The sequence below is a fragment of the Apis cerana genome, linkage group LG2 (assembly GCF_029169275.1).
Source record: "Apis cerana isolate GH-2021 linkage group LG2, AcerK_1.0, whole genome shotgun sequence".
Lineage (NCBI taxonomy): Eukaryota > Metazoa > Arthropoda > Insecta > Hymenoptera > Apidae > Apis > Apis cerana.
The window spans coordinates 3,847,478-3,865,944 of NC_083853.1; the positions used below are offsets into that span (position 1 = coordinate 3,847,478).

At 24.0% G+C, this 18,467-nt stretch overlaps 3 protein-coding genes across 5 annotated transcripts; 2 read left to right on the forward strand and 1 right to left on the reverse strand.

Annotated features, from left to right (window-relative positions):
• The first annotated feature begins 1,091 nt into the window (after window positions 1-1,091).
• On the forward strand, window positions 1,092-8,135 carry LOC107997558 (sprouty-related, EVH1 domain-containing protein 1). 3 transcript variants are annotated; one of them, XM_017056245.3, is made up of 6 exons: window positions 1,092-1,557; window positions 2,312-2,630; window positions 2,738-2,906; window positions 3,146-3,204; window positions 3,292-3,839; window positions 4,073-8,135. In XM_017056245.3, the coding sequence occupies exons 1-6, from the start codon at window positions 1,538-1,540 to the stop codon at window positions 4,227-4,229; spliced, it is 1,272 nt and encodes a 423-aa protein (XP_016911734.1). In that variant the 5' UTR covers window positions 1,092-1,537; the 3' UTR covers window positions 4,230-8,135. The 3 variants fall into 3 exon arrangements, with proteins under 3 accessions (XP_016911734.1, XP_016911735.1, XP_028522375.1); XM_017056246.3 differs by having other exon boundaries at window positions 1,098-1,557; window positions 3,179-3,204; XM_028666574.2 differs by lacking the exon at window positions 1,092-1,557 and adding an exon at window positions 1,629-2,039.
• A 39-nt stretch (window positions 8,136-8,174) lies between these two features.
• LOC107997486 (adrenodoxin-like protein 1, mitochondrial) lies at window positions 8,175-9,245 on the reverse strand. The gene is made up of 4 exons (XM_017056099.3): window positions 9,104-9,245; window positions 8,910-8,961; window positions 8,537-8,784; window positions 8,175-8,450 (listed from the first exon to the last, which is right to left on the reverse strand). Exons 1-4 carry the CDS (start codon window positions 9,210-9,212, stop codon window positions 8,347-8,349), a joined length of 513 nt encoding a protein of 170 aa, XP_016911588.1. The 5' UTR covers window positions 9,213-9,245; the 3' UTR covers window positions 8,175-8,346.
• A 270-nt stretch (window positions 9,246-9,515) lies between these two features.
• Window positions 9,516-12,670, forward strand: LOC107997534 (sorting nexin-24). Its single transcript, XM_017056196.3, has 3 exons — window positions 9,516-9,895; window positions 11,656-11,849; window positions 12,088-12,670. The coding sequence occupies exons 1-3, from the start codon at window positions 9,743-9,745 to the stop codon at window positions 12,257-12,259; spliced, it is 519 nt and encodes a 172-aa protein (XP_016911685.1). The 5' UTR covers window positions 9,516-9,742; the 3' UTR covers window positions 12,260-12,670.
• Window positions 12,671-18,467: the final 5,797 nt, after the last annotated feature.

Below are 18,467 nucleotides of genomic sequence, written 5' to 3' on the forward strand. Positions count from 1 at the left end.
AACAAAATTATAAAAACAATTTTAATATTATTATAACATAATTTAATTTTTTTTTAAATTTTTTTACATATATATATATATATATATATATATATATATATATATATTAAATATACTACAGACATCTTTTTTTTTAATAATAAAGAAATATACTTTATAACTTTGCAAAAATTATCAAAATGAATTTAACTACAAAATATCGATAATGAAAAATATATTAATAAATATCTGTAATTTGTTTATTTTATAATTTATATGCGTTATAATTTTTACTTTTTTAATTGAATTATATCATACTGTTTAATGTTATCAATTATTAATTTTATTGGTGTAACTGATTTTTTCTTTGAATTTTTAATATGAAAAAAATATATATTAGATTTTTAATATTTCTGAACATATATTATTAAATTTTATATTCAAGAAACAAATTAAACATGATATGATATAATATTTAGTATAAATTTATATTATCGATCCATAATTATGAATTAACATCGGCTAGATAAATGTACTAGAAAATCAACGTTTCAAGTTCAGGGACGTATTTAAATATACAAGCCAATAATAAAGCAATAAAGTTAATTCTATATTTTATATAATAAAAAATTTTATAAAATAAAAAATCTTATATTTAATGTATATTTTATAATTAATTATATATCAATTAGTGAATATATAAAATATTAAAATTTATATTAACATTATTTATTAATATATGATACAATAAAATTTAATTTAATAAAATAAGAAAAATATATAAAAATAATAAAATATATAACAAGTATATATAAGAAGCTATACAATTTTCATGTAAAATGATTTTTATGTAAATTTAAATATAAAAATATAAAAATAATTAAAATTTATTTAAAATCTAAAATTTATATAAAATCTAAAAATATCACAAATTATATAGTAAAAAAAAGAATAAAAATTGCAATGTATTTTATAAAGCAATTTCACAGAATTGTGAGTAATTTAAATGTACATTGTCCGCCATAGAGAGTTAGCGCGCTTAATTATTAACAAGACTGTATGAGCAGCATCGATGAATGAATCCTGTTGCGCAGACCGGTAGCTTTCATTGTAAAAGCGTCGATAGCTACCATATAGTCAGTCAGTTTCACGGGGTGAACGTCGATGCGTGTGTTTTGCCAAATATTTTTTTTTGTATTTAGACTAAGAATTGTAACCAAAAAGATTGTGCGATATGATAATATTTGGACAATATGATTAGTATTTTTATTAATGAAAGTATGCTAAAGAATATGCAAAAGAAGAGATGTTTTCGAAACGAAAGCGACGGTCGGTAAAATCTAAAGGGAGCAGGCGTGGACTGCGAGTTCAAGTCGGGCGTGGGGATGAACTCTACGGGGAATGCGAGAGGGAGGAGGACTGGGGCGCTTCCTGTGGTTGGCACTAGCCTAAAAAAGCTCCATAAACAGAATCGCGGCCGAATGTCTTTTCAATGCAACGAAAATGGTGAAGTGTGGGAAAAAGTGGGCATTGAGTAAAAGCTTCGACAGCTCGAACCATGACAGAGGCGTCGGAGGAGTAAGTAATATTACAATGTCTGTCGTACTTTTTGATAATTCTTTCGAAACCTGACTATGTTCATGACTATGGCTTAAATTTTGTATTCCTTGATATCACGTTTGCAATGCGGCACTTGACAGTTCAGACTGATTTCATCTTACTGATTCTCTTGTCAACATTTTGCATATTTATTAATTTGCTTTAAGTTTTTCAAATTTTTTATATTTGAAACAATTCTTTCTTCTTGAAAATGTTTCATATTCATTAGATATCTAAAATTTTACACAAGTAAACGTATGATTTCGGTCAAAGTGTTGGTGTGTTATCCTATGTCCGTGTAGGGGTGACCGTTCATTCATTAAATCGATGTCAGCGCGTAACATCTGCTATCTCGTATATAACAGCGATTCTTCGCTTTCGCGTATATGTCGGTCTTGCGCGTTTTTAAAATATCTTTGAAGTAATTTCGATCTTATATTGGTTCCAAACTTTTTTATTAAGTAAGAATTTGTGAATAAAATTTAATTTCTTATAAATCTTGTTTGATAAAAATATATTTTATATAATTCTATAATATTATTATATTATTATAGTTAAAATTAAAATATTTATAAATCTGTTTGTAATAAATGTTTTTATTTTCCATTAAATAATATATGTGAATCTTATTTTTTTAAGTTACTCTTAATAAATATATTTTTATTAAATATAATAATAAATCAATTTTGTAATGTGAATTTGTAATATTAATTTTTTTTTTTGGCATTTTTAGTGGTAACTATTTAGTGAGGGTTCGTGCCCAGGTAATGACAAGGGATGATAGTTCAGGTGGTTGGGTTCCTCTAAGTGGCGGTGGTTTAGCAAATGTTTCGGTTAGACGAAGACCAACTTCTTCAGGTGGACATCAGTCTAATAATACCAATGGATCTGGTATTTCTACTACGACTGCCTCTACTACCAACACTACACAATCTGTATCTACTACAAGTATCACTAATGCCCAAAGTCATGGATCTTCTAATAGTTCTCCACCTGGTGCAAAAAAAAGACATGAATACCTTATTTATGGGAAACGCATCACTGATCAATCAGTAATAAACATATCTATCACTAATTATATATTATAATATTATATATATTTAATACATTATAATTTATGTATTTGTTGTAAATATAATACATTATTATTCTTTTATAGGTTGTTCTTAGTTGTACAATTAAAAAAGATTTTGAATATAATAAGGTAATGCCAACTTTTCATCACTGGAGGACAGGAGAGAAAAGATTTGGACTAACATTTCAAACAGCTGCAGATGCAAGAGCTTTTGATAAAGGTGTTCGTACAGCTGTTGAAGAATTACTAGAAGGTAAATTATTAATTTAAATATAATATTTATTTTAATAAATTTGATAAAGATGATAATGATAAAATTTTGTATTAATATTATTTTATATTTCATTATTTGTTATTTTATTGCTACTTTTTGTGGAATATGTAAATGGTAAGAATGTTAATTGTATTTTAAATATTATTAAAATTTAATATTTTAATTTTACATAAGTATATAAAAATATTTTCTTTTCTTTTATATTTTTTATAATTCAGGACTGACCAATTCAACATATGACAATTCATTAGATGCTGGTGATGAGGATGTTTTTATGGTATGTATTAAATAAAAATAAAAAAAATAGTAACATGTTAATATTGAATTTATTTATTAATATGTTAATGTATAATTTATTTTATAGACTTTAAACTTACCTGTGGAACCACCAGAATCACGTTCATCATCAGATACTCCTCATGGAATACGAGTGCCCAATTATCAATCCCAGTGTTCAGATCTTCCTGATTCCCATAAACCTATTCATTATATTGGTGGACCATCTATAAAAGTGCCACCATCTCAGCATCCTTTGGCAACAACTGAAGATGTTGGATCAGATAGCTACTCTTATGTGCAGCTCACAACACTTAATCATGAATATTTATATCCTATCATCGGTGATCATAAAGGAGATCGATTAAATAGACATAATACCAGCAGTTCTTTGAAAAAACCAGATATTATAGTATCTCAACCTTCTAAAAATACTATGAAACGTAACGTTCGATTACGATGTAAACATTGCCAAGAATTATATACAGAGCAGCACAATCCTAGGGGATCTTGTGAATATGCACCTGATCCTATTAGACGAGGAATCGCAAAAATTTCGTGTCTGTCTTGTGCTCAGGGTATGTTATATCACTGTATGAGTGATGCTGAAGGTGATTTTGCCCAAAATCCTTGCAGGTGAGTAAAATCTATTGAAATATTTATTTTGATTATTTTTGTTTAGCTTTTTTAAGATTATCTAAATTCTATAATAATATAATATAATAATAAGAAAGTTTCAAAATATAGATGTTTAATATCTATAATGTATTCAGTAATTATTTGACAATTAAATCATTACTACATATTTTTGGGATGATTTTATAATACATAATTAAGAATACATTATAAATCAATATTAAATTATACAGTTGTAGTACAGAAGAAGGATGTGGACGCAGATGGTTTGGTTTGGCATTATTATCACTGATCGTTCCTTGCTTATGGATTTATCCTCCACTAAGAGCTGTTCATTGGTGTGGCACGTCCTGTGGCATGTGTGGAGGACGTCACCATCCGATGGAATAACTGGAGGAACCCTTTGATATCTCTGCTCCATACTCAGTTCAACCTACTACTGAATCAACCAACTTTTTTTCATCACGTGGTGCTGTGGCTAATGTGTATGAATGTCATGATCTGAGTATGGGTCGTTGTCAGAGGTATCAAAGGGGTAGACAGCTTCCAGTACATGCACTTATCCATCAGCGTCATCTTTGAAATAATTTATTTCAAACAAACCAAAAAAGATATGAGCACAAATTGTCGCATTTAGCTCTGAAACCATGTATATTCCATACATTTTGTATATTTTATTAGCAAATGCATTATTTAGACACATCTGTACATTAAACAATTTGGAATGGACGTCGTTTAGTATTTACTCTGAATGATTGGTCCAATAATATTATCTGGACTGACCAACTATTTGTGATACATGGTGCACACTGTGAGAATTCAGTCAAGAAAAGAGATGTAATTTGTTATTCCCAGTTTGAAAGCTAGTTTTCGTCTCGTATGAAAATGACAAGGAAAATGTTTGCTATATTATAAGATTAAATTTTACTGTAATTGTCAAAAAAGAGAATTACAGAGAAATAAATTAAAAGTTTTTATTCTATTATAAATAAATTAAAAATATTATTTATTAATTTTTTTATACTTTAAATTTCATTAAAGAATTGAAAATATTGAAGTTTTATTATTATAATATTACTATTATTATTATTATATAATATTATTTGAATCGTTTTCTGTTTTTTTTTATTTTTAAGTAAGATCTTGTATATTATTTGTATATTTGAACCCAGTGTTGAGACATTTATGTTATAGTATTTTATATAATTTTTCTACAAGAAATAATTTGAATTAAATTCAATTTAGTTAACAAGATGTGCAAAATGTGTGTGTATGTTTATATTTTAAATTTTAAATATTTAATAAAAAAAAGTACACAGAGATTTTTAATCTGCTTCAGTAATTAGCACAAACTGGTTAATAAAAGCTAGTTGCACTTTCACAAATATGTATGAAATTCATGATTAAATTGTCATCATGTTTTATCAAAAATATTTATAATCATTCAAAAATAATTCTGAATATCTAGTAGTAAATAATTTTGTTCACTGATATGCAATTTCGTTTTTAAGGTCCTTTCGTATTGTGCTCTTTGTATCTGCAAAATATTAATAATTATATAAACTCTATAGTCAAGTTATCTGTTAAATGGAATTTCTTATACTACTATGTTGGCACAATATTAAATGCTAAATAATATCAGTATTTACTATTTACTAGCATGGTACTTTTAGTACTATTGATCTTATTGTTACTTCATACATACTGAAGATAAGCTTATAAAACTTTAAGTATATGTATTGTCAGTTTGAGGCTTATTATATATTGGAATAATACTTTCAGTTTAAAATTTTATCATATTATAATTATGTATATATTAAAAAGATAATTTATATTAAAAGATAATTTTATGCAATGTTTGCATGAAATTGTTTACAAATTTAAAATTTTCTATTTTATAATATATTATAGTTTTCTAACATACATATTTGGCATTCTTGAAAAAGTTCTGATTTATTGTATTATTGTATTATTTTTAATTATTTTTTTTAACTGTATTAGTACCCAAGAAGTATTTCATTTTATTCTATGTATTTTACAATGATTGATATGGATTTTTTGGAATATATTTATATGAAAATTTTTTTAGCAATAATTCTGCTTATTGATGATTTGATTATACATTTTTTTTAAGTTTCAACTTCATAAATTATAATATAATTTTATTCAATTTAAGAATTTAAATTATATGTTTAAATTTTAATTTTATTGAAAGAAAATTAATTCTGAATTTATCAAAATGCTATGAATTAAGCATAATATAAAAATATAGTTGTTTTCTTGTTCATTTTACATGACCATAAATATTAATGCAAGAAAACTAAATAATTTGAAAAATTAAAAATTCAAGAATGATATAAAAATTACATAAAATCAATAATTATGTTATGAATGTCATAGAATCTTTTTAAATTATTTTTGAAATGCAATTTTTAATAAATAAAAGTGCAACTTTGGAATAATAAAATAATTTATTGATCAACAACTTTTATAGACATTTAGTTATTAAAAAAAAGCAGTTATTGCAAAAATATTTTTCAAATATACATAAAATGAAGAATTAATTATTATTATAATAATTTTAATTATGCCTTGTGTTTCTAGTCCAATAATGATAATATATTTTTAATTCATTTTTTAAAATATTCTATATCAAAATTGTCTTGAACTAAAAATTTTAAATGTATCTATAGATTTTATCTGTGTAATTTTGTAATTGATTAATATCATTTCATATATAATATTGTATTATATATTTAATTTTAATTATATTTTTTTTTTTTTTTGATTTATAATGATTTCAATTTTTTTATAATTCTTATTTACTGATTTTATGTGACATAGTTAAATATTTCAAACTGCATTAGTGTAACAAATTTTATCTGCTATGAGTTGATTAATTCATATATTACAAATACACTTAATGGTATTAAAATATTTTATCTCTCTGAGCTTAATATTTTTTTAAAATTTAAATATAATTATCATAATTTACAAATACATATAATTTTTAATAATTTTTATTATTAAATATAATATTAATTCTGCTGTGTGAAATAAAATATATTTAATATCTTACAATTATTAAATTAAATTAACTACAAGTATATGAATATAATACTTCTTTTAATAGATGAAAAGGAAAAAGAAGATATATTTCATAATCAAAATGCTTCCAACCAAATGATTTTATTTTTATATAATATAAAAAGATTATATTTATATTTATTTTATAAGCTCAGTGAGATATACAGAAATAATTAGGCTTTTTATATTGTATTATAAATTGATTACTATTTGTCAGGATTTGTTTTATAAAAAAAATTATAGAAGAATATTATTATAATATTATAAATACTTTACAGAATTCATGACAGAATTTTACTTAAAGTTTAAATTATGTAAATATTAAATTATTTACTGCCATAAAAAATTGATAGTTTAATTTTGATATTGAACAAATTTCTTATTTTTATTGAGTCAAAGTATTCCATTAATATATGTAATGTAAACAGTTTTTTTCTATATATTTAATTAAATATCATGATCTATTTTTAGTTATAAATAAGTACAAAAAATTATTTTTTCAATAAGTCCGTTGTGATGACTCATACCAAATGAGATATATATGTAATCATTTTGACAATGTAGTTTTGTATGATATTGTGCGATTGAGCGAATGTATTTCTATTTAAATTCTTTTAATTACGAAGTATGACTGTAGGTTGCGATTGATCCGAGATATTACAACGTGTCTATAATTATAGTGATCAATAATGAACAGAAAATATAAATAAATATAGTTTGTATGATAATTATATAACAATGTTGATGATGATAATTATCGACACAAAGACATGTGTGGATGCATAAAAAAAAGTGCAAATTGCGTACGTATATAAATATAGGTAATGAACGTGAGAACGTATGCACATATAGAGAATATGTATACACAAAGTTATTGTGAAAGTTGTCAAACTGGGAAAATGCATAAAGGTGCCTGCCAGAAGTGAAAAACGTGTAAACACATTAGTGGCAGTGCTCAAATGCGATCAGTTTGCAAAAAACTTATAGAGTATTTTCACTGATGTAAATGCTGCAAGATTAACAAATACAATTTTAATTCACGGATTCATTATATCATAAATGTTTAAATCTTGTATCATTGTAATTAAAGATATGTATCATAATCCAAATGTATAAGAAATAAATATATTGTACCATGACAAATGTCATATAAATCAAGTTTGTTGTTCTAAAAGTTTATGAAATACATTAAAGTACATTCTGAAAATATAATGTTTTTTTATCATTCATTGAAAAAATAAGAAAATATAATATTTAATTTATATTACATTTAAATTTTATACATAATAAAGTAAAAGTTTATAATTATATTAATTATATTATATATAGAATATAGAATATAGAAGATAGAATATATACATATTAATTTAAATATAAGATACAAATAAAATCTATTATTAATTTATATTATTATTTTATATTAATGTGGAGTTGGTGTATGACCATCTACATAAAAATTTCTTGTTGCTTGAGGTAGTTCCAATTCTATGCCATCTAATTCTTTTGTTAATATAATTTGACAACCTAAATATATTAAATTGTTTTAATATCTTGAATGAAATTAATATTAAATATTAAATTATATTATATTATAATTTATTTTTATGTACCTAATCTTGAATTTTCTCTTAAAAAAGGAGCTAAATCTAAAAGATCCTCTTCTTTTTCTTCAGGTATTGGGAGTTTATCTATATAATCTTGATGTACATATACATGACAAGTGGTACAAGCAAGAGATGCTTCACAAGCACCTTCCATTTCAATTCCATATCTATGAGCTAAATATAATATATTATCTCCCACTTTTCCTTTTACAGGTATTCTTTTTCCCACTTTATTAATAAAAGTAACATTTACACTATAACATTTAATAAATTATATTAATTAAGATACAGTAGATTTTATATTTTAATTCTTTTTATAGTATAAAATTATGATATTTATCTATAATGATGTAATATTCATATATGTAATTTTACCTACATATCAGCTTCTGATTTTGGATCTTCCATTTCATATTCACCAAGAAAGGAATCTAAAAATTGTATTCATTATAAATTGTAAATTCATTATAAATGTAAAATAATTTATTTTTAAACAATTTAAACAATTAAAATTTATATTGAAGTTATTTCTATCACATGTGGTAAGTTATATTTAAATGTAACTATACTTACATTTTGACGTATGGATATCGAAATTTGATATTATTATTGTTTGATTTATTGGTAAAAGTGATCTTTGTATTAATCCTTTCCATATTGACAACTTTGTAAGAAATGTCATTTTTATATATTTTTAATTGTAACTTTTATTATTACAATTATACCGCGAACATTTTACAAACAAAAGCATTACTTTTATTCCAATGATTATGAGGAACAAAGATAAGAAACTTAATATAAAAAATAGACATTAAGACGTTAAAATAAAGGTTAAGACAATTGTTACTATTATTTCATATTACTAGTGAAATAAATTTATTTTTTTATTTCTGATTGATTTTAATAAATTAAATTAAATGAAATATTGATTTTTTAAAATGAATTTTGATTTTATTATTCATATTTAAATAAATTTATCATAGTGTAAGATATATTTGAAAAGTTGGTATTATTTTATGCACATTTTGTTTGTGGTAGTGCATTTTTCAATATTTTGTGTGCGATATACGACAATATATTGAATTGACAGGTGCTTGATGATAGAATAGTGTTACGTTTTTCGTGTTTATTTTAACTTTATTACCATATTATTACCGTATTATTTATTTCTTATAAGTGTTTTAAGATTTTTAGAAAATTACCAGCGATGCAATGTATCAAGTTTTCATTAGCGGATACCGTTTGGCCGAAGTGTCACACGGCAAGCCCTATTATGTTTATTGTATTGAGGTTCTGGAGTCAGAAAGTGGTATTCGATACTTTATCGAGAGAAGATACAGCGAATTTAACGCGTTACATCGCACGGTATACATTTTATTTTTATTGAAATCTTAATACTTATATTAATATAATTTTTGTTATGTAAAAAAATATCAAACATATATCTAGCACTATATAAAATCTTATTTTTTTTTGCATTTAGGATTAACAATTAATTTTTATTTTTAATTTTATTTTTTATAAAAATAAAATTTATTTTTTAATAAAATTCTGTTTTTTAAATATAATATTGAAATAATAATATTGATATCTTCAGACATTATGTTGATAGTTATTCTATATAAGATGTTATTATAGAAATATAGTTAAATTGTACCCATAATAAATTTCATGTTATAAATAAAAAAAATGAGATATATCTTTATTTTTATTTAATATTTTTTTTATTTTTATTTTTTATTTTTTTTGTGTAAACAAAGATAATGTTTTTTTTATATTCTTTTTCCATTCAAATTTTGTATAAATAACCTAGATCAATATTTATGAAGATATACATATTACAAAATATTAAATAGTATATGCAAATATATAGATTATATATGTTTATATCACAAATTATATTTAGAATCGTATTCGAATCGTTTTTGTTGTAACTAAATTTATACATGATAGTATTTCGAAATTTGTTTCAATTAATTATTTTAATCATTTGCTTAATCAAATTGTTTTTAATAGAATTAATTAAAAAGAAATTAATTTTATTCTGTCATGCAGTATATTTTTTCAATAACATACGATTAATCATGTTAATAACGCGTTATTTCATCAATCTTTGAGCGATATATGATTTATGTAGCTGGGAGTTCTTTGTATTGACTCACTATAAAATATTACATTTCACAATACTACTATATATACAATAACTATATGCAATTAGCATTTCCGATTTCTTTTAGAGAGCAATTGGATTGCTCAAAAAGCGAGCGGAATAAGTAGTAAAAGTATTTAATAGGTGTGTGTACAACATATTAATTTGAAATAATGTTCCAGATTGTAAGTTATAAATATATATATATAAAATATTTATTACTATATGTATATTAAATTCGTTTTTATTAATTATTAATGAATTTTGAAATTTGTAAAATTTTTATATAAGAAATTTATTAGATTCATTCAAAATTTCTTCTATACGATAGAAATATGACAGGATAGAAATTATTTATTTGTTAAGATAGAAATTTAAAGTTTAAGATTATATCATTTTAAATAATATAATATAATATATACATTTTGATTTATTCATTAAATTTTATTCACTTAAAAAAAAAACAAACTTTTTTTTATATAAAATTGTATACTACGTATAAATTATATTTTTTTTATTTTTAATATTAATAAAATTAATATTAATAAAATAAATAATATTATATATAACATTATATATAAATAATAAAATAATATTAATATTATTCGATTTATGCAACAATATTATTTGATTTATTTTAGTTACTTATAGCATAAAATTATAGTATAATATATACATATAAATATAATATGTACATATATATATATGTTTGAAAATCAATAGCATGTGTGTACGTGGATTTAATATACATATATGTAATATGCATACTATAAAAGTTTTTTTTAATATTTTTTTAAATAAAATAAATAAAAATTATTGGTAATATGTTTTTAAAAAAAATTGGAGATACAGTGTATTAATAAAATATTGTGCATTTTAAATTTTATTTTTTTCTTCATATTTTGATGATTTATTTTTTTTAATGTATCAATCAAAGGCATTTCATAAAAGTTTATTAACATTCGTTTCATTACAGTTGAAGAAAGAAAACGCGGAAGTTGCTCCGTTTCCGCCAAAGAAGGTAAGAAATTGTCAGCCAAAAGTGCTCGAGCAAAGGCGAGCCGCATTGGAATTGTACATTCAAAAAATGTTAAGGCTTTCAACTACGAAGCAACAGGTTCTCAATTTTCTGGGCATAGAAGATCGAACATCAGGTGTGTCATATAAAAAGTATGTAGATATTTATTATTCTTTTTTTTAATATAAATAATAAATAAATTTATAATTACGATTATAATCAAAATATTAAAATTAAATATATAAATTTTAAATATCTTATGAAAAAAGATAAATTTTAATTTTTATAATAATTTATAAAATAACATTTACTTTTTTTTACAAGCTTAAGTATTCTACTTTTGCATGCTATTTTTTCGTATCATCTTAACATAAAAATATTCTATTTCAGTACGTTTCAATACAAGGATACGGAAGATTCGCAATACGTTGACAGCAGTGCTTTTAGTCATCAACCTGTGTTAACTTTCCATTACGATCCATATGTTGAGTCTGGTTCTACGTCGAATAGTCTTCCAGATATAGTGATTAATGGTGTGCTTTCCGGAATATATAAGTCCTGAGAAGCTTACCTTAAGTTGCTTATAATGATATCTCCCATGAAAAATATTATATTTTATGGGAAATTTCAGCTATTATAAATCGCATAAAAATTAAGGAGGCCGTTTTTATCCATTATTTTTATCTCGCAAAAGATAAAACGGTGGGTGTATGTCGATAAATATACACATATGAAGAAATAAGTGCTTCCATTTTATACATATTCTAATGTCTTTAATTTCATTATTGTCGCTATATGCAACAATTTCTAATCTCTTTTCGATTAACGAAGAAAAGAAGAAAGAATTTACAATCTTGCGTTTGAATCAATCAGTCATTATTTTCTCAATCTGCGATATATTTAGATAACAAGAGTAATTTTTTATTAGTGTATTCAAGATATGCGAAAAAATATACGCTCTGTTATATTTGAATCATCGTCTTGTTTATTTCATCTCATTATTCTCAGAGTTTACATTATTTGTGACATTCATCTTAATTCTATTTAACTTTACTGGATATTTGGATTGTAAATGTAAATGTAACTCATAAGCGGATTTCTTGCGGTATTTCTTATTCGCATTAATTCGTTTACTACCGTTTCGAAAGGAAATCACGGACACTTAAAAATCCATCATCGATATATCTTATTTTCCGGTAGATAATAAAGTATATAATCGCGATAGCATTTTTTCCGCATCGAGGACAGCGTTCATTCATTTTCTTATGAGATGATATTCTTTAAGCAACTATTAATATTGAACGATAATCATGGGAAAAAAAAAACACGTTTTTAACTGATTCCAGTCAGATATACAACGCAACGATATATACGCTTCTTTTTTTTTTTTTTATTTTTTCGATTTTATCCATTTTTTGTCGCTGTTGCTGATAGGCGATCACGCGATTAGCAAGTGATTGATCTAGTGCCTGATTATGAATAATTATAGCCACGAGATTTTAGTTTGTCTCTATCTGTTTGTCTCTGTATTTTAAATTTGTCTATAGAACGCTAAATGGGCAGAGACATGAAAATAATGTGAATTCAGGCGGTGTAATTCATTTTGGTCCACTGGATCGGGCGTGTTTGTCTTGCACTCGACGCGCAGTTTTCTTGTTTTCGATGGACTTTTTTTTGCTGAAAAATAGGAAATCTCTCTTTTTTCGGTTTTGGTCGCGACGTTTTTCTTTTCTTGCACTATTATTATTTTTTTTCTTTAGAAAAACATGGAAAAATGGTACACATGCAAACCGGAAACGCCGTGACAACGGTAGTAATCATATATGTATATTCGCGATAGTAGGACCTTATTTTTGTATGTACAACTTACAATCTCTTTTTTATGCTGTTACAAGTATTAATGTCATGGTAATAAACTGAACCTTCCAAAGGTGAACGCCTCGTACTTTTCTTTTCTTTTTTTCATTTTATATCAAATGCATTAAATGTATAATTATATACAAGCTCCTCAGTCTTGTGCGAAGTGTAAGACGATTTTAGGTTCTAGCACTTCCGCCTCGGTCTAAACTAATCGTTTACGAATATTATGTATCGAATCATTCTTTTCTGACAAACATTTCGTTTCTTTCCTTTTTTTCCTCTCCTGTTCCGTTCCGTTCTTTTTCATTCTTTACGCGATCGTAATTATTGTGTATCGAGCAAACGAGTCGAAAGACGATTCATTCCATTTCTCATAATATGATTCTGTTGTTTCATTATGAGCTGATGGTATATACAAAATTCATTGATTAACACATAATGTTTAATTATTGTAATTTAGAAGCTTATTGGCCGTGCGTGGCAGTCTGTTGAACTTTCAAAATCATTCGGTCCGATCACAATTTCGATTCGTCCAATCTCAATTCGACTCGCTTTTTTTCAACAATTTTCTATGGCTCGAAACGAAACGAACGTAAAAATCTATAAATCTATGGGTACGTGTATATCTAACATAATGAAGAAAATATTATAGAAAAGAAAGATTTACTTTTAACAGCGAAAGTTCTTTTCACGACTTCTTTTTTTTTTTTATATTTACCAGTACCAATAACGTATATTTCTAAGGCTTAATCAAGTTACTTATATCGTATAAGTCTCGTAGTGTAACTTAGAATAAAATAGAGCTGTTGATCGCCATTAAATACGCGGACAGTGTAGGTCAGCGCATCGTTTCACAAGGCAAATATTCGAAACGATATGTAGTCAAATCATTCCTGTCGTTTTTTTATCGTTTAAAACGTAGCAAAAAATCATTAGCATTAAATGGTAGTAAATAATACTATTTGTAATATGTCAAGGTAGCCGTTATTAAGATAATTATCATCCTCACCATCCCTATATGTACGTAGTATTATTATCTTATGTATACATGAAAAAAAGCTCTAACTTACTAATTTTTTCCAAATGTAATGAGTATTATTGTACAAACCAAGAGTTTCGTATCCACGTTCATAACGTGCATACGACTCACACGCATTGTTTGGATAATACAAGATTAATCCTTTATTTGATGATTTTTAAGCAACAATATTTTTTTCGCACTTTTCTGGTCATTTTTTAAATTATACTATTATACACTAATAATTTTTCAAATTTTTAGCATGTATCAAATAAAGGATTAAATGTAGATCATCGTTTTTGGGCGCAACAACAGATATATTCCGTACAACCCCGTTCCTAATGTATTCGCTCATGCGTCGATCGTGAATTTTTATCAATATTTTTCATTGATATATTAACTTACAAAACTAATGAAATTTCGTTCTTAAACAAATACATTGATTAATACTTATAAAAAAAAAAAAAGAATAAAGAAAATATTCGTTTTAAAAACTATCGTAAAATATTTATAACGCGTTCATTGTCTACATTTAAAATCCAAGTATCACATATTTTTACAAAATTCTTATAATATCAATTTATCTAGGACGCAAATTAAAAATCACGAAATTCTGAAAATTGAATCAGCAATAAACGTGTTAAAATATTTCTCAAATCGCGAACGATTTTGTTGCACAACATCGTATAACATGAAATCGATATCGCTATTTAATCTAAACTAACATTTTATTTGCTTACAAATCCCTTCACTAAACCTAATATCGAAGTATGTAACATTCTGATCGCTGGTTTTATTCATAATTTCCCTTGATTTTTCTTCAATAGTGGACGCGTGAACGAATCGCAGTTTTTACAAGAAAATTACATCAGCTAATTTGTGTTCATAATATAGAACGGCGCGGTTGGATGACTCGTTTCGTGTGCCTTTATCGATTTACTTCTACGTATATGCCATCGTCTACGTCAACGTGATCCCAGCTACACTCTAACTAATATTAATTAGAGCTACGATATTATGTACAGAAAACGCATTGCATTGGCACAGCAAACATGTGCGCCTGGACTGCCATCCATTGTTTCGACGTATAGCGTACATTTTAACGCACGATCTAGGTATTACTCGTGTACTACTTAGATAGTTACTCATTTGTCATACTCTCGTATCTTATCGTACAGTATAAATATAAATCAAACACTTTTCAATTCGATAATTTTTCGATTCGAATGTTTCTTATCGATTTTCTATTAGATAACAGATAAAATAAAATAAATTTTTTTTTTATAAATCAACGAGAATATGTCATTTTTATTTTTAAAGTCGTTAAGAACGTAGTTTTTCGTTTCGAATTCTAAGGAAATAAAGAATTATTTGTAAAACTACAATCCCTGATTGTCGAATTAGAACCATTTGAATAAAGTGATTTGATAAGTTGTTAAAAACTTCGAAGTTTTTAATTTCAATCCTTCGATCAAAGGAAAATTGATCTGAATTGAAAAGTAAAAGATTTAACTTTTATTTCTGTTACATCTATTTTTAGCAATTTTAACAAAATTATGAAATTGGAATTTTTATAATTTTTTAACAATGTATAAATAGTCATAATTCGATAATTAGAGATTCTTTTTATATAATTAAATCTGAGTCCTCTTGCACAATAATTGTAAAATATTATTTGTAATTTGTATCGCACAAATAATCATGGTTCTATTCTGCAAGAAGACTTTGATATTTTTTTATAAGTTAAAAATATTCTTTTTAAAAATAAATTGAGATAACAGATAAAAATTAACTGATCCGTGTTTGCTTAATTCCAATCTTTAGCATTTGTCTTGATTAATTACAAAATACATAAATCAGAATGATGTCAGTTTTTTCTTGATATAAATAGTTCCCTTATCAAACATTGTTTTTATATTTATGACATACGAAGGTCTACGTATTTATCATGTATATGCTAATCATTTCTAAAGTATGAACGAAATTGTTAAGCATAATTTTGTTACACAAATAATGAAGAATATACATTTTTTTCACTTATAATTATTTAAAATTATTATCGAGATTATATTTTAAAGCAATATTTTCCAATCGATGTATCACGACACAATAGTATAGCAAAAGTTTTATTAAAAAAAATTATTTTATTTATTAATATTTATAAATATCATTGGAAAATGTGATTCACGATTGAGAAAAGTGAATCGATAATTAAAAAAGATTATTGATTTTAATGTATCGTGTCTAACAAAATTAACTGGATCTTTCATTAATAATATTAAAAATTATAATAAAATAAATAAATTGATTTTAAATTTAAATTTTCTATTTTTTAAATAAATATAACAAGAAAATATTTCAAATAGAAATTTTTATTTTAAAAATTATGATGTTATATATATATCGCAAAAATCGAAGTAATCTTAAAATGTATAGTTAATCTAAAAAGATTGGGAGACATTGCCTTAATAGGTTTATCTAATGATAATAATTTTAAGACAAATAATAAAATAGATATTGATAATGTTTTACAAAAATGTAAATATTGCAAAGTATAAATTACAGTACGTTTTAATTGATATTATAAAGATATCTATTTGTTACGATTATATGTTTAAAATAAATTATAATAGAAAATTTTAATTGTAAAGCCTGATAAGTCCACATATCAAAGTAACATTTTTATTATTTTATTTCAATATATCAGGTTAAAATTTGAATAATATGAATAATGTTAAAGATATTCAAGTGATATGATTCATATGTCGAATGATTCATTTGCTATGAAAAAAATAAAAAAAAATATGGAATAAAATTTATTTATTCAAGATTTAATGTTTTAAAAAGTTGAATTTATATTTTATTGTTAGTTATAACTAACGATAAGATACAATAAAATATAATTCTTATATAATATATATGATATCTATTTTATAATTCTTGATAAATTTGATAATACGATTTTTAATTCATTGGAATTTTTATATAAAGTAGAGAAGTATTTATATAAATATTATATTAATTATATATCATTTGATAAAGTGTACTTTAACTGTGTGCAATGTGATTTTATTGAAAATTGAATTATTTAAATAAAAAAGTTTTAATGTATAATTTTTTCTTATTTTTTTACGATTATATGAATCACATCATTTGTACATAATTTTTTATGATATTTTACATATATAAAAATTATTTTTAAATTGAGGATTTATCTAAAAAAAAGGATCTAGAAGATAAAAATTAAAAAATTAGCGAATTAAATCAATTACATTAGTATTTTCACAATTAATAATAATAGTCATAGAAAAATATAAAATTATACATAAATATAAAAAAAAGGAATCATTATAAAAAAATAAGCAATAAAATCCTTTTTTTTTTAATTTCTCAATTAATTTGTTATTTACGTTATTATATTTTCGAATTTATAATTAATTATAAAGGAATCGATTCAATTTTTTTGAATTCAATGAATCTTTCTTCCAATTATTATTTCATTTTTATTCAAATCATCACGTAACATCAAAAAGGGATGGGAATCATTACAATTACAGTATATAACGAAGCTATATGATATTATAAAATAAAAAAAAACGCTATTTCACGCAATTTCTTATTATTTAATTCTAAGAAATTAAAAATTACGCTTAACTTTGACAAATAAGAAGAATATTTTCTAAAAAATGCATGATCAATAAAAAAAAAAACGTAGGACTTGCCTGGCTTTACAATCCAACTTACATTCGATTCTTAGTTTGTTCTTGATTTGCAAAGTTATTATAGTAAAAATTATATCAGATAAATTTTTTGTTATCAGAACAAATTGTATATGAAGAATATCGATTGATTGGGAATCATAGCGATCCTTCTATCTTTCTTTAATCTATCT